Here is a 23,325-nt window from a genome sequence, read left to right as displayed (position 1 = left end):
ATAATTCACTTTTAAGTTGTTTCAATGATATTGTTGTTGAAATATTGATGTTTGCACAATTTTAAAGATACATATATGTTACAAATATACATGTTTTTCTGTATTAAATAATTTTATATTATTTTTTTAGTTTGTATAGTACATATTTTAATTGAATTTATATAATAATTTGTTGATTAATAAATAAAAAATATAAAAATAAAAATCCGATTAATCCCCGATTAATTTCCGATTAATCCTCAAGGGCCATGTCCGTCCGACTAGAGCCTAACGTTTTTTACAACCTTGGTTATACATAAAGTCAAATGGCATTTTTCAGGTAAAAAATGAAAAAAGTTGATAAAGTGAAGTGTTTATGATTCTACCAATATAATTATGGTAAAGGTTATGCTTACTTTGTTTTTTACAAAGTAAGCCTTACTTTGTGTGTTTTCACCATTGGATTAATTTTTTGCTCCATCATCCAATGGTGAAAACACACCAAGTAATGGTACTTTGTAAAAAACAAAGTAACCATAGAAGGCACACCATTGGATGATTGAGTATAAAATTAATCCAATGGTGAAAACACACAAAGTAAGACTTACTTTATAAAAAACAAAGTAAGCATAGCCTTTACCTAGAATGTGTTATAAATATAATTAAATTTCATTTGATATTTTCATTTTCATCTTTCAATATAAATTATATGAATTAAAAATACATCAAGCTAAAATTTAATTTTGTAGTAATTTATTTTCATCACTATTATAATTTAAATTTATTTTATCTTAATTTATTATTTAAAATTTTACATTCTAAAAAATGATAGAAATAGCATACAACTAGTTTATACCATAAAAGCAAGATTGGACGATAAGGCAAGATTAAGCTTTCTTAAAACCAAAATTAATTTCTATCAGAACAAACATGCAAACTTTGAGTTTGCTTTTCAAGGTTTTGATAACACAAAAAAAAAATATATAGGCAATTGAACTTTTTCCAAATCATAAAACTGTTTTAATTTTCTAAGAATTTTAGGTTCAAGCATTACATTTCTATCTTGATCTATATATTTTTAAGGCTTAATACATCAGCCGCCCCTAAATTTGTCCAAAATAACTGATTGGCCCCCTGAACTTTTAAGAGGTTCTCCTTAGCCCCCTTCAACTTGCTAATACCATAATTAATACATCCCTCAATCCAAAGAACACGAAATCAAACCCTGCGTGATATTCACGCCCATTGAAAAGTCAAACACCACATATCGCAATATCAACCTCTCAAACTGTTAGTTAGTTAAATCAACTGGGTTTCATAAACTTCTCAGTCTGATTATACATCCACCAAGGTCTTTTTTTTTTCAATAAAATAGTGTCCCTCGCGTATCCTCCGTACAGCTTCCCCTAAATTCCGGCAACCGCAAACGAAGGGGATACGGAAATTGTGTTTGTTTATGTGGTTTTCTTCGTCGGCGACAGTCAGAACTTCACTCTCGTCGACATAATCGACACCTATGGCTTCAAGAATTTGAGCCTCCACGAAGTGTCCGATTCGAGCCTTCGCCATGACTGGTATAGTAACAGACTGTTTAATTTCTTTAATAAGCTCAGGATCGCTCATGCGAGCTACGCCACCTTGAGCTCTGATATCAGCAGGGACACGTTCCAAAGCCATAACTGCACAAGCTCCTGCTTCCTCAGCGATTCGGGCCTGCTCGGCGTTAACGACGTCCATTATAACACCGCCGCAGAGCATCTGAGCAAGGCCTACCTTGACGGAGAAGGGGGACTTATTTTTAGCTTCGGTGATTGATCCATCGCCGTAAACTGCTACCACTCCAGTTCCGGCCATTTCTAGGGTAACGAAATGAGGAAGAACAGAACAGAACAGTGTAATCGAGACAGACAAGGAGAGGAAGAGAAGAGACGGTGGCGATAGAATAGAGTGGCGGTGAAGAAGGGGGGGTTGGTTAAATAAACCGGTGGTGGATTGACGTATTATTCTTGAGATTGTGATTGAATCTGACGGTTGATTAAGAGGGTAAGTAATGGAATTATAGGATCTTAGATGAGTTTTTTGAGTTGGGATTTCTATTGTTGTAATTTTTTTTGCTTGCTACTGGAAATAATCAATCTCAATATATGTTTTGTTCACAAGAAAATCTAATTTTATTTTAGTAAAAAAACGAAGGGGGAGGAAGGTGGAGGTCATCACAAAGCCATGGAAAGATGAGCTGAGTTTGGTGGGTGGAGCCTGGGTTGCGGTGGAGAAGTCTAAAATTATTTAGACTTCACGCGCATGAATTGGTTAGAGACTCACGCGTGTTGACACATCCGCTTCAGGGATCTATTAATTACAATATTAGCAAGTTGAAGGGGATAAGGAGAACCTCTTAAAGTTCAGGGGTCAATCAGTTATTTTGGATAAGTTTAAGGGACGGCTGATGTATTAAGCCTATTTTTAAATATACCAACGTTTATTTTCCAACCATTATATAAGATAAAAAAAATTAAACATTATCAATAAATACTTGTAAATTCAATGATTAAGACCTACTTAGTTCATTTGTTTCTATTGTTAATAGATAGTAGATATTCTACTAAGAAAAAAATAATTCTTAAAAATGAAAACAAACGGACACTCATTTTAATATTTATAAAATAATGGATAAATTTCAAATAAAACTCCTGTGGTTTCATTAATTTTCAGATAAAGGACTATGATTTACTTTTTGTCAAAACGAGGATTGGAGTTTCACACTTGGATTAATGCTATTAAAACTATCTTTAACGACCTTAAAATGAAAATTTTCAAGAATTAAAGTTATTCAATGTCATATTTTTTATGGAACTACATTTTCAATTTTCGAAAATCAACTTTTTTAGAACTTTCTCTCTCTAAACATTAACTTTCTCTCTCTTTACCAAACTTCATCTAAATGATCTCAAAATAAAAAAATTAAAGAATTAAAGTTGCTTAGAATATTAGTAGTTCTTAAAATATGTTATTTTTGAAGTCGTCAATGGTGATTTTAATAGTATCAATCGAAAAAGTCCTTATTTTGCTAAAGTTGAAAACATTAATCCTCGTTTTGACAAAAAGTAAACCACAATCTTTTATCTGAAAATTAGTGAAACCATAGGGGTTTTATTTTAAATTTACCCTAAAATAATTATATCATTTAATACATTCTAACATTTATAATACTTAACACTTAAAATTCAATTACTTATTCTTTAACACTTAATTTTCAATTTTATCAAACACCACCTAAAAACAGTATAGTTCAGTACAGAATTATCACAAGTTCCAGTCCAAATCAAGGCCAGGCAGAGTTGTTTTTGAACATTATGGAATTTGGAAGATCAACAGCTAAAATATGTAAAAAACGGGAAACTATTCAGTTTTTCCTTCCGTCATTCTTCAATGATTCAAAATTTGGGTAGTGGTTCGTTTCACCGAGAAACTATTTTCCGTTTTGGAAACGAACAAAAAAGGATGCTAATGAAAGCAAGTATTGGTTAACATGTTATAAAAGATCCTAAAATAAGATCACCAACTTGTTCTAAACCTTAGTCACGCTTATTGCTGCTGGCATTTTGATCAGACACTATCTTCAATACATTGACTAAAGCTCGCAAACGATCCCATATGTTCAAGCCGTACAGTGCTTCTACAAGTGATATCTGGAAGTCAAAGCCGTTCTCTGAAACAGGGTACTGCAATTGGCACGAGAAGCGAATCAGTAAACACAGCAACCCATGTATTCAGATAAACTACATTCATAGCATCACGCTACCAATATTATGGCTCCTAAGCATCATGTTTTGACATAAAAATCGTTCAACTTTATGTTACTCAAGGTTGCAAATGGGACACATATTATCCATCCTCAATGGGAATTCATCTCAACAATGATGGAAAATCCCTAACTCCGCCTGTGAGGGTCACTTGGTGGCCTTTACAGCCGGTCCCAAGCCCGGACAAAGGAGGAGGGTTGCGGTAGGTTTGTGGCGGCCAGCGTAAAACTTAGTCACATCTTATGACATGAACCATAATATAAATACCGTTGGGGCGTTCCCTACTCAGCGACGCGCTGCACTTCCTAGACCCGGGTGTAGTGATAAATGTGCAAGGGTTGCTAGGTCGTCGCCCCGAAGCGGCGCGCCACCCCAGGACCCGGGAGTGGTGTCAAATATGCAAGGGTTGCGGGTAAATAAGCTAGTCCACGGTAATGGTAGGGGTAGGGGTAAGGGTAGTAGGTTACGCTTTGGGACATGGAACATAGGTTCTTTGACAGGAAGATTAGCTGAAATTGTAGATGTTATGAAGAGGAGGAGAATAAATATATTATGCCTACAAGAAACCAAGTGGGTTGGAGCTAAGGCTAGAGAGATAGCTCCTTGGGGTTATAAGCTTTGGTACTCAGGAAAGGGTAAGGGTAGAAATGGAGTAGGTATTCTTATTGATAGGGAGTATATTGATGAGGTAGTAGCGGTGTCTAGGAAGAGCGATAGAATTATGAGTGTTAAGCTAGTGATAGGGGATGAGGTTGTGAATGTCATTAGTGCATATGCGCCACAAATAGGATTAGATGTGTCTATAAGACAAGCTTTTTGGGATGACTTAGAGGAAGTGGTGCAACAGGTTCCTAGGGATGAAAAAATGGTACTAGGGGGTGATCTCAATGGACACGTGGGTTCTAGGCGAGATGGGTTTGAGAGTGTTCATGGAGGGTATGGTTTTGGAGATAAGAATGAAGCAGGAAATGATATTTTGGAATTCGCATCAGCCTATGACTTGAGTATCATGAACACATGGTTTATGAAGAGAACATCCCACTTAGTGACTTATCGGAGTGGCGGTAATGCGAGCCAAATTGACTTCTTCTTAGTAAGGAGTGCTTGGAGAAAGAGTTATATTGATTGTAAGGTGATCCCTGGTGAGAGTACGACAACCCAACATAGAGTAGTGGTGCTAGATTTTCGAAGTAGGAAATGTATAAGAAAACAAACACCTCAAGTAGAGACTAAGATTAAGTGGTGGAAATTGCAAGGGGAGAATCAACAAAAATTTGTGGATGAGATGACCAAAAAAGATATTTGGACTTGCAATATGGATTCAGATATAGATTCGATATGGAATAAGATGGAGCATAGTATAAGGGAAGTAGCGAAGGAAGTTCTAGGGGAATCTAAAGGTAGCATGCCACCGGGTAAGGACACATCTTGGTGGACAGAAGAAGTACGACAAGCAGTAAAGAGTAAGAGAGAATCCTATAAACTATTGGGAAAATGTAGGAGTGACGAGAACTACGAAAAATACAAAGAGGCTAAAAGGGAAGTAAAGAAGGTCATACGAGATGCTAGAGCAAAGGTGAATCGGGATCTGTATACAAGATTGGATACGAAAGAAGGGGAAAGAGACATATATAGAATTGCTCGGATGAGAGATAGGAAGACGCGAGATCTCGGAAAAGTTAAATGTGTGAAGGATGTGGACCAGAAAGTCCTAGTTGGAGATAAGGATATCAAGGAACGATGGAGGTCCTATTTTGATGACTTATTCAATGGAGATCGCCAACAAGATGTTGGAGATATAAGTATCCATCACGATATGATAAATCATGAATGCCTGCGGAGAATTCAAAAGGGTGAAGTCAAAATGGCATTAAGTAAGATGAAGTTGAAGAAAGCAGTAGGACCTGATGGCATCCCTATTGAGATTTGGAGATGTTTGGGAGAAAGAGGATTCGAATGGTTGACGACGTTCTTCAACAAAATTTGGAGAAACAATAAGATGCCATCAGAATGGAGGAAAAGTACCTTAATCCCTTTGTATAAGAACAAAGGCGATGTCCAAGATTGTGCCAACTATCGGGGAATCAAATTAATGAGTCACACTATGAAACTTTGGGAGCGAGTGATTGAACAGAGGCTAAGGAGGACGGTGAAGATCTCGGAAAACCAGTTTGGCTTTATGCCGGGAAGATCAACTATGGAAGCCATCCATCTAATGAGACAATTAATGGAGCACTATCGAAATAAGAAGAAAGACTTGCATATGGTTTTCATTGACTTGGAGAAAGCATATGATAAGGTACCAAGGGAAGTACTTTGGTGGGCCTTGATAAGGAAAGGCATTTCGCGGAAATATATTGACATCATAAAGGACATGTATGAGGGAGTATGCACGAGTGTACGTACTAGTGTTGGGAAGACTGAAGAGTTTCCTATTACGATTGGAGTGCATCAAGGTTCCGCACTAAGCCCATTTCTTTTTGCCATCGTTATGGATGAACTAACAAGTTCACTTCAAGATGGTATACCATGGTGCATGCTGTTTGCAGATGATATTGTGTTGGTTGAGGAGACGAAAGAAGGAGTGGAGATGAAGTTGGAACTATGGAGGCAAACTCTAGAATCTAGAGGCTTTAAGTTGAGTCGAAGTAAGACAGAATATTTGGAGTGTAAGTTTAGCGGCCGTAGGAGTAGGGAGGCAGGGACAATCATCCTAGATGGGAGAGTTGTTCAGGCCTCGGATTGCTTCCGGTATTTAGGATCTATTATCCAAACGGATGGAGAAGTAGATGGAGATGTTGCTCATAGGATTAAAGCTGGTTGGTCGAAGTGGAAGAGTGCTACGGGTTTCCTTTGTGATCCCGGCATGCCTAATAGATTGAAGGGAAAATTCTACCGGACGGCAATTAGACCAGCATTGTTATATGGTACGGAGTGTTGGGCAGTGAAACACTGCCACATCCATAAGATGTCGGTGGCGGAGATGCGTATGTTGAGATGGATGTGTGGTCACACGAGAAAGGACCGGGTGCGTAATGAAATAATTAGGACAAAAGTAGGGGTCACATCTATTGAGAATAAAATGAGAGAAAACCGACTAAGGTGGTTTGGCCATGTGAGACGTAGAGCGCTTGATGCGCCGGTTAGGAGAACCGAAGAGTGGCAAAGGGATGTAGTGGTGAGGGGTAGGGGAAGACCTAAGCAAACTTGGAGGAGGGTGATCGAGAGTGATATGAGTTTATTGGGAATTGAGGAAAATATGGTAGTGGATAGGACGGAGTGGAGGGAGCGAATCTGTGTCGCTGACACGACTTGATTTTCACGGTTTTATATGATGGTTCATGTTAGCCGACCCCGAATCATTTCGGGACTAAGGCTTTGTTGTTGTTGTTGTTGTTGTTGTAATGATGGAAAATCCCTATTTATTTTCCTCAAAGGGCAGGGATGGAGAAAAAAATTCTCCAGGTCCCCCACCCCATAGGGATACCTGTAGATTGATGTATAACTTGAGAATCCTGCACTTTTTGGATAAGTATATTAATGTTTTATAGATTGTATTTGCCTAATTGTATTATACTTGTACAACAAAATTTTAAATTTCATTAAAGAAAATGTTATTTAGAAGGGATAAGGTACCTCAAGGTTTTGGGGAAGTGTCAATTTAACCCCAATTTTAGCCTCAACGTTTGTTAAATGGTACAAATTTAGCCCTGAATAATGGAACTTAACGCCTTAATATTTGTGAAATTGTATCAATTTAGCCCCCAAATTCCATTACCTATGGTTATATTGGTACCATTTCACGAACGTTGAGGCTAAAATGGTGTTATTTTGTACGTTGAGGCTTAATTGGAACTTTTCCAAAAACTTTGAGGTCATTTTGATACCTTATCCCTATTTAGAATTTGAGAAATGGGCACACACAGGGATCCTAATCCCTTAGGGAACGGAATAAAGACTATATATTTCCCCATTTTATAAATGGGGATGGGGATGGAGATTCTCCGTCTAGACGGGGAGGGGAGGGGATGGGGGAGCAGTCCCCATCTCACTCCGTCGACTTGCAACCTATATAACATTAAAGTCCAAATCAACAAAAATCCGTTAATAAATTAAACAGGATGATGAAATATATAAACTGGATTATACCATTGCCTCGTTTTTATCCATGTCACCATAAATTATGGTCAAATACCTATTTTACTTTCATAATTTTGTTAATTTTTTAACAAATGTTTGTCAATTGAGACTTTAATGTTACAATAACATAAAGTTTAATGATTTCTATGTCAAAACATGAAGTTCATGGACTATAATATTAGTACCGCAATAGTTTAGGAGCCATGAATGTAATTTATCCCATGTATTATACAAAAGCTAGAAGGGATTCTGAAAAAAGCTAACCTGAATAGGTTTTGGGATTACGGTTTTGATATAAGGCCACCATCTATCCTCAACAACTGACTTTACAAGACAACAAGCTCTCAGTCCTTCTATACCAGCAAATCGTCCAAAGCCGCTGTCTTTCACACCACCAAATGGCAAGGACTGAAACATCAAGAGTCATCAATATAAGTGTTAATTTGATCCTTAAACTTGCCTATAGGGTCAAATAGTGGTACAAAATGAACTTTACATATGAATTTAGCCCATGACTCGGAAATTCATCATGTTCGAAAACCATGAATAATGAGTAAAAAATGCACTGACAGTCATTGAAGTAAGGGATCTGTTATTTCAAAAAAAAGTAAGGCATCTGTTTCAAACAGATCATTGAACTTCAGTTTCTTTCAATAAAGTTATTGAACTTCACATTTGATTTTAATAAAGTCATTTTGGCCAATTGATGTAGTACAAAAGCTAATCGATTATTTGTCAACTAAGCATCATGTCGGACTTCCTGGATGGCGAGCATACCACACGCCACATCCTAAGCACTTTTAACTGTCATTATCCGACATGGCACTTAATTGGTATATAGTCAACTGTCTAATGTGCCACGTCAACATTCAGGTAATTGTTCATATAAAAAATTGGCTTGAATGACTTTATTAAAATCAAATGCAAAATTCAGTAATTTTATTGGAAAAAAAATGCAAGTCTAGAACCTTTGTGAAATAGACCCCAAACTTTAGTGACCATGGATGCAATTTGTCCTATCTATGAATAATATATCGATGTGTGTCCTTTTCCCACTAATTTGACCAAAAAGCTAAGTAATAGAACAAATATTGCAATTTCATGTTGGGCATGCCTGATCTTGTATGCTGAGTTCAAGGACTAAACTGGTCCTTTATCTTCATACAAATTCAGTAATTGGCATTTTACATGTAAACTTGTTTATGAATGCAGTAGGTCTGTCGGAACTGGTTCTACTTGATAAGTCCCCCAAGTCAGGAAAAGAAACTCTCCGTTTGAATGAATTAAGGGTCAAAATGACCCGAAAAGTTGACCAGCAGGACCAAATTAGTATTTAGTCTAAATTGAATTTTAGGTATCAACTCAACCTTAAACTTGTTAATATTTGACAACTACGAGAAACAAAACGCTAAGACTTCACATCCTAACAAAGTGAGCATATATGTATATTATGTATATATCTACCCTAAACTTGTAAAATCTTGTGGTATTATAGAAACAAAACCCATCACCATCTTTTGAGGATTTTCTTCAAGAATTCGGGATATAGTGGACAAGAACTTTTGTAATATCATATATCTATATATACTGCTTTGCCAACTCCCTGCGACTAAAGAAAAGAAAAAAGAAGGCCAAAGCCGGGAAGGAAAGCAGCAAGCCTAGGGCCCATAAGAGGGCTAGGGAGTCTGAAAGGGCCTTTGACTGGATAGGAATGAGCTCCCAACCTCAACAGAATAAGCCGAAACCGCCGATGTCTTCTCTCCTATCCTCTTTACTTTCTTCTGCTGCAAGCTGCTATTTATCTTTCGATTCTTCACTTATCATGGATTTTTCCTTCATATGTGTGGTCCCCTAGTAGTGAAATTATTTATTCTATTGGTGCTCGGGATATCATTCTTTCTGTGAAACCAGGAAAGAGCCAAGGATCTTGAAAAGATATATATAGTCACTTTGTTAGGATTCAGAGGCTTAGCGTTTTCTTTTTCTGACAGTGAAGAGCATAACTAACACAGAGAGGGGATGATTGTCCTTGTGCTAATTTGTCAAATATTGTCAAATATTACCAAGTGAGTTGATACCTAAAATTCGATTTGGACTAAATTGATCTCGACTGTAAACTTTAAGGGCCCATTTAACCCTTAATTCCCGTTTGAATAGATTAATGAACAATAATGGCTATATCGGAGAAAATTGTGGTCTAGCACGGATTGTATGAACCTAAATTTGATCAAGCTACAGGCTAGAATTATTTTCCATAATAAAATGTTTACACATGGCATTCGAAATAGAGAGGTTACCTGACACATGTAATTTGAAGCGAAGTCATTAATTGCAGCAACTCCACAGTGTATCTGGGAAGCAATATCTTTGGCTCGGTGTTGTTTACCAGAAAAAACAGCACAGCCAAGTCCATATCTAGAGTCATTTGCCAGCCTGACAACCTCTTCATCCGTGCTAAATTTCATTATTGGCATGATGGGTCCAAAAGCCTAATTCAGCTCAAATTTTATTAGATTTAGACAGTAAGCACTAACCAATTCAACCAATATACAGATGACAAATGCTCTACATAAGCAAAACAAGTGGCCATCTGATGAAAAACGAATAAATCCTTCTGATGGTATCATAGAGAGATCATATGTTACATGGAAACAGAAATAGATACGAAACTGAAACGGAAACAGAAACAGACACCAAGAAATGATATTTGCAAAACATATAGAAAATGGAAACGTGGGGGAAAGGTCTAAATAACAAAAATATACAACAGTATATCTATAAATTTTTAAATTACAAGGATGGGTGTTTAATTTATATATATTTTAAAAAAAAATACATACAAGTCATATAATAGAGGAAAAAAGAGATTTTTTTTTATTATTTTGAAAGCTTGAAGAAAATGATATGAAAAATAAAGAATTTATTGAACATGTGATTAACATTTATATACACTTATAAAAACACATTACATCCTAGGAAACGATTTTCCAAATTCTAAGAAACGGTTTCAATTTTCTTAAATTACGGAACCGTGACCCAAAACGTTTCATACAAGTTTCCAAGAGTTTTAGTTTTTGAAACTTTTCCTAAAAGGTGAAACACTTTAAAATCGAAGTTTCCCCAAAACACATAGGAGAGATCTTATATGCATGACACATAATTGGGGCTTATAGCCAATATCAAATGCAATATTAAAACTCGATAAAATAGTCCTACTACCTCTTCTTGCATCAATTTCATTGTGTGATTTACATTCACAAGCACGGTGGGAGGGAAATACTGATCAACTGCACCTTCACATAAATGACCAACACTTCCTCTAGCAATAATTTCTGCTCCTTTATCAAGGGCATCATTCACAAGGTTTTGAAGCCTATCGGAATGCTCTTGTAAGCATATTGCTCCCATGTCATACCTTCCAAGAAGTGGTGGTCCCTGAAAAGTTAACATTATAGGAGAAGAAATGTCATGTCATATACAGATATGAATTAATAACTTTAAGCACATTTTTCTGCATGCCTTGAAGAAATTTGACTTGCATCACAGAAGTCAGCCAGGAAAATAGCATTTGAGAATAAGGAAACAAGGGCATAATAGATGATCATTGCTGCATTGTTTTTCCTCATTTCAAGAAATTCTTTTTGATTCTCAACAAGGCAAAAAAACAGTAGGGGGAGAGCGTAAAAGAAAAAAAATGCAATTGAATAAAATGTTGAATCAGCTCTGTAATATGTATATCAACAAGGAGAAAATCCACCAAAGGAAAACTTTCATGAAAAATATAGTAAATTGAAAGCAAATTATGCTAAAAAATGTTTATGAAGCTTTGCGAGATTTTTAAATATTATAGTGGGCAATGCACATGATATGTAAATCTTTGAAGTCAAGAAAGAAATTCCAACAGCTAATCTTGAAAACAAAAACACTTACGATATAAGAAACATAGAACAATTATGAATAAAGTACATATCCCTAACCCTAACAGGTATAAACAAACGAGATGATCCTGATAATAATAAAAAACTTTTTGTTTCCTTGTCAAGAGTCCAAATAGAAATTCCAAATTCTAAGCTATAGAAGACATGCTGAAATAAAACAACAATATGTCAAAATAAAACTACTAAATATTTTTACCTTGCTTGTAGCCTCACTCTCTGTTTTAACTTGCAAATACATGCACCTATACTATGTTCAGTGGTCTATTTTTCTTTTGTAATTGTTCTTCCTCACGTATATGCAAATCACTAAGCTATCCTTTCGCCAATTAAGAGAGTCTAAGCAAAAGAAGAAGAAAATACTGATTTGAGATAATGACTATATTCAGGTTGTTTCATCATGCCAAAGTTCATCAGCATCTTCTATTATTTCATTGCTCTTGCTAAATTTACAAGTTATGATGTCATTTTAGTGCTGGACTTGACAACTGGCAATACATATGCATGTCCCCATGAAGGCACAGACATATACAGCTATGTGTCAATCAATACAGGAAACCGGTCCTTGTTTTATGTGCAAAAAAGAACATGGATATAAGAGTCAAAAGATCGTTAAGTAAAACTATAGAGACAATGTTGAATTCAGCAGAAGGGTTCCGAACATAAAAAATAACAAGCACTTACAGCTGAAACAGATTTTACAATCTTGGTAATTTCACTGACAAAAGAAGAATGTATGTCTTTATGAACATAAAATCTCTCAGCTCCAGCACAGTTCTGCCCACTTGATTGAAGAGCAGCCCTCACAGCAATTTGTGCAACCTACATGGGGTAGAACAATGAGTGGGTCCAAAAGAAACATTCGAGTCAACAAGAAGTCAGAGCAAGCACAACCAGTTCATACTTGAGGCACGTCCACATCTTCACACACAATGAATGCATCTTTTCCACCAAGCTCAAGTGTAACAGGTACAAGTGTGTTGGCAGCATTTCTCATTATCTACGATAAGTTAAAAACTTCATCCAGTGAGCAATGTAGAAACTTAAGCATAAGATGGCTACAATAGTTGCAAGAAAGAATAGTATACAAGGGCTTTAAGGAGAACTATTTCCATCACATTCAAAACATGTACAGTTCCCTGCTGATTATCACTTTTGAGCAGATATCCACAAATTAAGGAAAAGAGTTATCTGGCATCTACTGGGAAAAAATATTACTGGCATCTGACAGTGTCTTAATTTTATTCCAACTTCTTAAAATAGAAGAAATTAACTAGATAAATGACAATGCTGCTCAAAAAGCATGTAAAAATTTGACATGAAAATCTAGTAAGGAAATTCATACCACTTTACCCACACCAGGTGATCCGACAAATATGATTTTATCAGCTGAAGAGACAAGTGCTTCTCCCGTTTCAGCAAATCTGTTGGAAACATTGGTTTTAGCTCATTAGATAAATATGAACATTTTTAGTGCAATGTCTGAAACAACATACCCTGTTATTATGTCAACCAGATTTTCTGGAGCTCCTACTGCAGCAAGTGCAGCTTGGATTATTCGAAAGTAGAAACATCCTGACCAACTTGCATGTTCTGAAACCTGCACTTACAAGTGTATTGTATCTCAGTTTTTTCCCTAGCTCACCAGAAAAAGATTGAGAGAGAGAGAGAGAAAGGCCCTCAAAATCATAGAAGAGACATGTGCACATAGATCTAACCATGGTAACATGGATACAGAATGGCATACATTAACCTCCTAGATACGGAAATCTGACAAACAGCTTATTTTACTAATATATGCACCTTCATCCGTTGTACATAAATTACAAGGTATGAAATTTAAATAAATACAGAAGGCAATACCTTGATCACAATACTGTTTCCTGAAAAGACCGCCGCTAGCATTGGATTAAAAATATTGTGGAAAGGATAGTTCCAAGACACTACGGCACCAATGACACCAAGAGGATGAAACTCCACTTTGGATTTCTTGTGAAGCATTGATCTCCCACAAGATCTGCAAACATTGAGAAAATGAAAAAAGAAAAAAGGATAATGCAGTGCGCCAAAATCTAAGGGCAAAGCAACCTTTGGGGGATACAGTAACAAGTGAACCTTTTGGCATTAAGAAAATAGAATATGATTACAAAGAAAACACACCTGTATTCAGGCTTTAGCCATTTCTCACCCTCTGAGAGAAGCCAAGTTATCTTCTCACATGTCGTCATTATTTCTCCTAAAGAGGCATCTACCATTGTTTTTCCAGTATCACGGGAAGACACTCTAATGAAAATAACCATGAATCAAAATGCAGAATAATGCTTAACACTGTGACATGAAATGAGATGTGGAGCATATAATTTGTGAACATATAGTACCATCTCTTTTTGCAATCCAACTAACCTCTAGTCAGGGGGGGAGAAATTTGCAACCCCAAGTTTCCAGGATTTTAATAAAAGTATCCAATATTTTTCAGTTCTCATTCTTAAATCTTTTTTATTCCTTATTAGTGATTGACCTCATTGGTGAACAACTACATTGTAATCAGTACATGAATTTAAAAAAACAAATATCTAAAGCAGTAATCGTGATGACAAATAGAAGATGATTCCTCTTCTTACTCGCATATAAGCTCTTGGTGTTCAATAATATACTTCAAAAGTATCCTCAAAAACTGACGCCTTATCTTGAAGCTGCTTTTTGCCCATATTTTCTGAGCCTTCCTTGCCTGTGCAACTCGTTCCTTGACCTGCCTAACAGCCACAACATTAGATGTATCCATACACATGCATACATACATTCAGATATAACTGTTGCCATTTGTAATTTGTATATCATATCTAACCTCAGCAGGAGACAAAGCAGGGAAATATCCCAAGTATTTCATGGTTGCAGGTTCATAGCACTGCACTTTTCTGTCTTGTTGTTGTTGCCTTCCCCTGGGAGGTACCTGCACATTATTGCATATAGAATCATTCATCACAACGCATTGATTTCACACTACACAAACTATAAGTCCTTCAAGAGTAGCTAACTTCAATTTGATATCCTATCAAAGGAAAGAAATCGCATATTGAACTATCGAGAAGTTCACTTGATCATTTCTAGAATGCTTTACTTGTTTCTAAGAGTAACTGCAACTTCCATTATTGTTCTCAAACATAAATCAATGACTATAACAGTCATCAAAACAATCGAGTCAATCATAGAAATCTAACACTAAACAGAAAATCAAACAATCAAATCGAATCAAGCATTTTATATGAAAAACTTACGTAAATGAAGCTATTCTCCTGCGTTTGATTCCCGTCCAACACTGCGAAAAATTCAATTCACAATCAAACTCTCAACAAACGCAAGGTAAAAAAATCATAGAGCTGCGTATATCTGAAGTTAGATGCGTATATACAAAGCATACCATCAGATGAGTCGACGTCAATCGAAGGCACATTGAGAGGAATGAGCATCAACAAGAATCGACAGATACCATAGGCAAACGCGATAACGATTAGCGGCCACCAAAAAGCCATTTCGCAATTCTTCAAAGCTTTAAGATACTCTGAGAAGTGAAAATCTAGGGTTTAGGAGTTTCGCTACTGCATGAGTGAAGAAAATGCTTGAATCTGAACAGAGAAAATGTATTTTATTAAGATTCTCTGATCGCTGCAGTGTTTGAAGGACTATCAGAAGCGAAAACTACAAAAGAGCACTCTACATAATCAATTCGCTGTTCTAAGCTTTGGTTGGCTTTCTTTTTCCTTTCTTAAAATTGGTCCCTTCTTGTCTTGTCTACTAATAACCGATCTCCGCACTCTTCAAACTAAAATGCGGATGCATTCCATTTTGTATTTTTTTCATTTTAATCTTCCTTACCAAAGTAGATGCAACTTGAAAGTTCAAAATAAATTGAGATAAAGTTAGACATTGCTATTGGAGTGATTTAGTAGTTTCTAACACATTGTTTGGATGATGTTTTTTTTAAAAAAAAAAAATTATATCGGAGCAAAGGTGTGGCACAAGGCTATAAGACACAAAACGGGGAAATGGAGACGTCCAGGAGCTCTTGCTCTAAAATCTTCTTTAAGTACTGAGCCGACTCTTTGAGGATACGCATTTGGCAGAGAACCTGCATAGTTGGCTAGTTAACCCGCACTTCTATTTCTTTCTCTATAGATGTGGTAAAAAGAAATCTCTCACTCCCTGCTAATAAGCTCCACAATGGCCGCCAATAGAGATGCGACCTTGTTAGGAAGAATAAGATATTGAGAAATAAGGTTAACACGGATTTTGCTATCAACTTTTAAAAGAACTTTTTTATAACTCAATGACCAAGCAAGTCACGAGCCTTCCATAAGACCCCATAACTCCGCCTTAACCACTAATCAGACTCCCGCATTCTTAGCAAAATCTCGAACCTAGTTACCTTTACAATCGTGGATAAGGCCGTCAGCCGCCAGCTAAGAAGGAGCTCCATTTAACAGCATCATCCGTATTGAGCTTGACCTAAGGGGGTCCCTGGAGGACTCCACCCAACCAAAACCTTTTTTTCTAATAGGTTTATGCGCAGCCAAATCCTTCAAAAAAGCATGATTACTATCAATTAATCACCTTAATGCTATGTAAATCTCCATAATAGATCTTTTAGACTGTTGGAACATAACGAGGTTCCTATTTTCTTCATAAGTGTCAACAAGCAACTGCAAAAATAATATGCCAGTTGTTGTAGAAGAACCGATTTGTAGTTGCGGAGAGAAACAATCTTGTGGCCCATCATTTCCATACAAAGGACGAAGATATAAGGGTAAATATGATCTCCTTGGCAAATACCTCTAGAAGGGAGAAATGACTCAAACATGGAGCCATTCCAGAGAATATGAAGAGAGCTAGAGGAGATGTATCACATGATCAGTTTAATAAGGTTAGGGGGAATCCAACACGGAAAAGTCAGTTTCCCTCCTAGTCGGGAACATCCTCCTGCAAGCATAGGACATGGATAAGGCTGTGTCATCAGTGAACAATTTCTTGTAGAAAATGATAGTTGTATCCCTAATCACATTTTACTCCATGCACCACTCAGTTTCATCAATCTTAATTCCATTAAAAGTATTGTGGCATCTTCTAGCAATCATGGAGTTATGTAAGTAAGAGGCATTCCTATCCCCAACTTGGATCCATTTACATCTCAACTTCTAATGCCAAAAGATCTTTTCATGTTGGAGAGTCAACTCAAAATCATGGAGAAGTTGCTACTCAGTTTGGACCATCTTGGGAGTGGAGAAGGATTCCATGCATCTTAAATACCTGCAATGCAATTGAAAAATAAAAGACAAGATCATTTGACGATCGCCAAACACCCTCCACGTAATCTAGATGATCCATCCAAGTTTTGAAGAAATGAGATGGCTTAGAGGCCTTACTACTAGACTCAGCAGGGTTCGCTGCAAGGAGAAGTGGTATGTGGTCTGACTAAGGTGATGAATAGAAGCCCTCAAATACTTAGTCATCCAGTCACGATTGCCTAGGGCTCTATCTAACCTTTCATATAGGAGCACTAGTTTCTAGGTGAATTGGGGTATAGAGAAACTGAGGTCTTGAAGATGGCAATGTCAATGAACTATTGGAATAAAGACCAGCCTCTTTTCTTCCTTACACTACCACCTCTTTTCTCACACTCATTTAGGATAGCCACCCATAAGGATCCATGGTCCATGAATATGGTTAGATAAGTTCAACAAAACGTCCCAAAGAAAATTCCTCCTACTTGGGTTAGGACTATTATAAACCGTAGTAAAGAATCGACCTCTTGACTCTGAGAATGCACTTGCACATGGATAAACTACCAACTATTTGCTAATATAGTAACCTCAATTGGATTATTCCACGCTACCCAGATACCCCACCCCCCCCCCCACCCCACCCCAAGAAAAACCTATGGCTTCAACTCTGTAAAAACAATCAATACCAATATTCTTTATCACTCTATCGGCCATGAGCCTACTCGTTCAAGTCTCCATGAGCACAAAACAACTTGAGTTGAAAGTAAGGTAATGTTAATGTTATTATATTCTTCAAAAAAATGTCAATATGTTATTAAAGTAAGGTAGATGATGTGTTATTAAAGTAAGGGTGTCTTCTATGCTTACTTTGTTTTTGACAAAGTAAGCATTACTTTATTTTTTTTACCATTGGATGAGCTTACTTTGTCAAAGTTCATCACTATCCAATGGTGGAAAAAACAAAGTAATGCTTACTTTGTCAAAAACAAAGTAAGCATAGCCTAACCCGTAAGTAAGGCAATGTTAATGTCATTATATTCTTCAAAACAAATAATATTATTATGTTTGGTTTGAGAATAAAGGAAGGTAAAATTATTTATTAAATTACTGTTATACCCTTATAACTAAATTAAATTGATTGATTTGGTTTAAAGAATGTAAAGAAATAATTATAGAAAAAATACAAGCAACAACTACCATGCAAAAAATTTATGGATAAAAAAATAAAAAAAACCATAGTTTCAACATAATCCAACAATAATAGCAAACATGCAAAATACTAGCTAGTAATTAGCTTAAATTCAAACTGCTAGTTAAACCCATAAAAGTATTTAGTTGGTCAAAATAAAAACAATAAGATATCTTATAGTCATCACAATTGCTCCTATAGTATCATGTATGAGAGTCAACCATCATACACAATAACAAGTTTTCACAACTTTCAACTAGGCATCCAAGCAAAGCTCTTAAATTTTTGGATTTTTGACAACGAAGAGATAGACTTTCTGCATCAATTATGTCCCATATCCAAGTTTTTCAATTCATTACATATACTTCCATTGGAAATCAGATCTTTATTCTTTGATCTCATTATCTCAAGTGTATATTCCTTGATAACATTTGCCACCATCGCAAATCTCTCTTTCATGAATCCAGTTTCATCCTCAATGGTTAATATTTTCATTTTTTTTTCTTATTAGATGGACTAGGATCTTCTAATGGTGCTTCAAATCTTGTTTATTCATTAGTTGCTGCAATATGATCTTCGTCATGTGGATCTTCATGCATATGAAAATTTTCCAAAATAACCTCATTTTCATTGATCAATAAATCGATCTCAATAATTGTTTTTCTGAAGTCGAACCACCAAAAAATGCACCTGCTGAATTTGAATCACCAAAAAACCAACTTTTGACAATTCCTTATAGATTTCTTCATGCAGTCAGCAGCTTCTGGTTTGACATAATTAAGAGGAAAAGGTATAATTATAAATTAAACACATGATTACATAAATAAATAAATAAAAATGAAAAGTAAATTCACCTCTACCAACTTTTTCCATATTGTCTCTTCATATTTTCTACTCATTCCATTCTTGAAATTGTCATAGGAATGAACAAACTGCCTCTTCATATTTTCCAAACGATTTTGAATTTTCCCTTTATCGAGCGGTTTATCCTTAAATTTATCTTTCAACTCATTCACAATTTTAGAAATAACATATGTAGTAAAAGTTCTCCCAAACCTATTTCATATCATGTGTTGATGCAAAAATATGCATCATCCATAGGATATGTCCATGTGCAATGGATTTCATCAGTTTTTTTCAATATGATTTTGGTGACATATTTGGTAGCTACAATAAAGTGATATACTTGTAGTTAATAGACAATACAAAATCAAGATAAAGTACTTCATTACATATATAAAGTTCATATTGCAGTACAACCAAAAGAAGTTATTAAGCACTGTAAGAACAAATAATTTATCCATTGTAAGCATTCCACGTATCATTTGTTATAACATCCCTCAACATCTCCCCTTTAATAGTCTCTTCATTATTTTCCACATTGTTATCAAGCTATTCTTGCATATGATTAGGGATGGCAACGGGTACTCTACCCGTGGGTACCCGGCACTACCCCATCCTAATGGGACTACCCGTACCCTGTATAAAAGGGTATGGGACGGGTATGGGATCAAAATCATTGCCCGTTAGGGTAATGGGACGGGTATGGGAAGACCCCCTAGGGTACCCGGTACCCGTTACCCGTCATAATTTTTTTATATATTGAAAAATATTATTGCGTTTTAGATGTAAGATGTGAGATTTGAACACCAACTTTTTATTTTTCGACCATTAAGTGATACCACTAAGCTACTTTATTTTTATTGATTAAGGTTTAATTTGTTCAATTTTTAGATGGATGATTTATTAAATTTATATTTGTTAAATTTGTAATATTTTTTGTTTTATTTATTGATTTTTAACGGGTAAGGGTACCCGTGAATTAAATGGGACGGGTATGGGATGCAAAACATATCACTACAATAAATCATCACTTGCGCCACGAATCGTGCCACGAGAATTCAAAATTCGTGGTATATTTCCATTTAGCCACGGGAAAAATAGGTTCCAGCAGAAACTTTAGATTACTTGATAAATTTACGCCACGTGTAATTGTTTTTCGTGGCAAAAATATGCTTATGCCACGAATTTTGCCACAATAATTGTTTTTCATGGCTAAATCTAGTTATGCCACAGAAAAAATTAACTCGTGGAATAAAATTACTTAAACCACAACTAATTTATAAGAAAATTGACTTACATACAATGAAATGTTGTAAGTAAAATGATAATAATAAATATATATAAATATTATATATATATAAAAGGGAGAGGCGGGAATTACATATTATTCTCCCTCCCAAATTTTCACTACCAAATGTCTCTCAAATTAAGGGTTTGTATCTCTCTCGATCTTGATCTTTCCCTCACCCCTCTCTCTCCACTCACGTCCTCTCTCATCAGTTCAACAGGTTAACTATACGATTCTTGGTGGAAAAACACGGTTTCATCCCCGATTGAACCACCTCTGTCAATAGCTGTTAAACTTCCGACTATTTCTTTGGTTTTTTGGATGACGGCAACAGCAAGCGCCAAATCTTTCTTCCATTGAGGTCAGTTAACTCTTAATTTTGAATGGGTTTGCTTGAATATGATATTTTATACAGTACGAATCTTTACTTGAGATTAGGGATTTTGAATCGGGTTAGGGAAATCTGCAATATCTAAGGATAGTTTGATGGGTTAAGGGAAATCTTAAGGTACATACTATGTGGTCTACTGTTTTTCAGTTTATATAGGTTAGAGAAAGTATTAACTAATGACAAAAAAATTTCTTGGCACTTCAATTCATGTTGGTTACTACTTTCTATTACTGTTAGTTTACTTCTGATTGAATATGATGTGTTGAGTAGGATAACACTTGATGATAAGACCATTTCAATTGTTGCCTAAAAAGAATAGACTGACTCGTTTGTAAATGGCAATTTATGCTTTTATATCGAGGTTTTAAGGACTGTTTGTTTTCTCTTTAAGACTTACCAAGTACCAAATATCTATGCTTTATGTGGATCCACCCTTTTGAAACATGAATGAGGCAATTCAAGCAGTTAGTTTTGGGAAATACTCATGTTAGAATGAATGTTATGCATATGTGATGTTGTTATTTTTTGTGACTTGGTTATCTACGTGTGTAATTATCCAATTTAAATGGCATTGCTCATATTTGTTGAGAAATCATTTTTTCTTATTGTAGGCCTCCAATTGAGATGTTCTATTTTTCTTATCAATTTTCCTGTCAGGGAAGAGGACCATGGGAAGTGTTGGTGGTGAGCTAGTGATGGAGGAAAAGGAGCAGAAAGAACATTATACATGTTTTGTACATAAATGTGCTCCTATGCTTATCAATTGAAGTCCTTATACCATGATCATCCATCTTTGGAAGAGACATGTGGAGACACTTAGAGGAATTGAAAAGGAAGAAAGAGGATCATCGAATGGAAAAAGCTAACCGCAAGAACTAAGAGAAGGCAATTCTGGAATCATTTCAAAGAGCTGAACAGGTAGTTGTTACTTAGGACATGCATACAAGTATATGACAATAACATAAACAGAAAGAAATGCATTTCAGATCTTATAGAAGAATTTGATATGGTTTCATCACATTCTTTGTGCAATTTATGCAATTAACTTTACGAGTCAGTTAAAAAGAAAACTTTATGAGTCACAGTACTTATTGACCTCCTTGAAAAATTGCTGACCCTTGACAAATCTATCAATAGAATTGACCTCTTTAAAAAAGGTTGATCACAACTATGAATGAACTTTACATTTTTCTGCTATTTGCTACATTCGATTGATGTTCCACGAGTTATAAATGTTCTCATTATACACAGCTAACAGGACCATCTATTATTGGTAAAATTTTGAGAAGAACATTATATTGAAAGAACATGTTGCATGTAGCTTGGTTCCTTTTGCTTTATACATATGCAATAGTATGTCATTGGTGCAGTGCTGATTTTCATTTGCAGCCTTTAAACTGTGTGACCTTTCTACAGGTTCGTTCAGGAGACCACCATAGTCACTATTGTGACTTGAGAAACATCAACCAGCCATTTCATGTATTCAGTGGGCATATGAAAGTTATTTCATACATGAGAGAGAATAAAGGTTTGGACTTGAAATGAACAAAAAAAAAGATGAACTAGCTAATATTAGAGCTTAATGATGGAGATTCTCCATTAAATTAAGATAGAAGCCACCATTTCATTGAAGAGGGGTACTTTGGTTTATGATCTGTGTGACGTAGGTGGTTCTTTATGGGACATTGGGATGTCCTCGCCACTTGATGTGTACTATAAATGAATCCTTTTCTTTACCAGTCTAAAATTAGCACCATATAGCCACATCAAAGCAGCAGTTTCATATGTGAATGCTTAATGATGTTGAAATGTAACTCTTATCTTTTCGAATTTACCAAGCTTTTGATAGTAACTTTGGAAACCTGCAAATTTTGTGAACATTAACGTTGAAGTAGAGCTTAATGGTGGAAAATTGCTATCAATTGTGAGATATTTGGTTTCAGTGTTAGCTTATTGTATAGAATTCTGCAGGAAGGAAGTAATGATTCTCTTTTTTAATCCTTGGTTCATTTTGTCTTATATTTTTTTTCAAAATCAAGTTCTGCTTATTGCTAATATTGTAATTTTGGCAGCTGAAATTGCAAATATTACATGGTTCAGTGTTGAAGGGGACTATATTGTCCTTTGTGATGGATTTACCTAGACGTAGTCTTAAAGATTTATTCAATTTCTGCAGTATCAAGCTTTCTCTCACGACTGTGTTTATGCTTTCAACCCACATGGTATGATTTTTTTTCATCATATGACATTGATTCTCTAATACCATTTGATTTTATTGTATTTCAAAGTGTTTCTAGTGGTTATGGAGCTCTGAATGTTCAATATCTAGGCCTGTAGTTGCAATTCCATACCCCATTCCTGTCCAAGAAATCACCCTCCTTGTTAGTGACTGGTACAAGATTAACTATAAGGTTTTCAACCTTAATTGTGCTGTATCTAATTAAACATGCATGAAGACAACATACATGTTTTGTTCAAGGC

At 35.7% G+C, this 23,325-nt stretch overlaps 2 protein-coding genes across 2 annotated transcripts; both read right to left on the bottom strand.

Annotated features, from left to right (window-relative positions):
* Positions 1–1,033: 1,033 nt before the first annotated feature.
* On the bottom strand, positions 1,034–2,188 carry LOC136220062 (pyridoxal 5'-phosphate synthase subunit PDX1.1-like). The gene has a single exon (XM_066007738.1). The coding sequence runs from the start codon at positions 1,831–1,833 to the stop codon at positions 1,315–1,317; it is 519 nt and encodes a 172-aa protein (XP_065863810.1). The 5' UTR covers positions 1,834–2,188; the 3' UTR covers positions 1,034–1,314.
* A 1,008-nt stretch (positions 2,189–3,196) lies between these two features.
* LOC136220061 (aldehyde dehydrogenase 22A1) lies at positions 3,197–15,725 on the bottom strand. The gene is made up of 14 exons (XM_066007737.1): positions 15,276–15,725; positions 15,133–15,173; positions 14,703–14,807; positions 14,479–14,606; positions 14,018–14,140; positions 13,721–13,874; positions 13,354–13,457; positions 13,203–13,281; positions 12,762–12,857; positions 12,542–12,679; positions 11,142–11,357; positions 10,220–10,411; positions 8,187–8,330; positions 3,197–3,701 (listed from the first exon to the last, which is right to left on the bottom strand). The coding sequence occupies exons 1-14, from the start codon at positions 15,385–15,387 to the stop codon at positions 3,555–3,557; spliced, it is 1,779 nt and encodes a 592-aa protein (XP_065863809.1). The 5' UTR covers positions 15,388–15,725; the 3' UTR covers positions 3,197–3,554.
* Positions 15,726–23,325: the final 7,600 nt, after the last annotated feature.

The sequence above is a fragment of the Euphorbia lathyris genome, chromosome 2, assembly GCF_963576675.1.
Source record: "Euphorbia lathyris chromosome 2, ddEupLath1.1, whole genome shotgun sequence".
Taxonomy (NCBI): Eukaryota; Viridiplantae; Streptophyta; class Magnoliopsida; order Malpighiales; family Euphorbiaceae; genus Euphorbia; species Euphorbia lathyris.
This window is presented reverse-complemented; position numbering and strand designations above follow the sequence as displayed.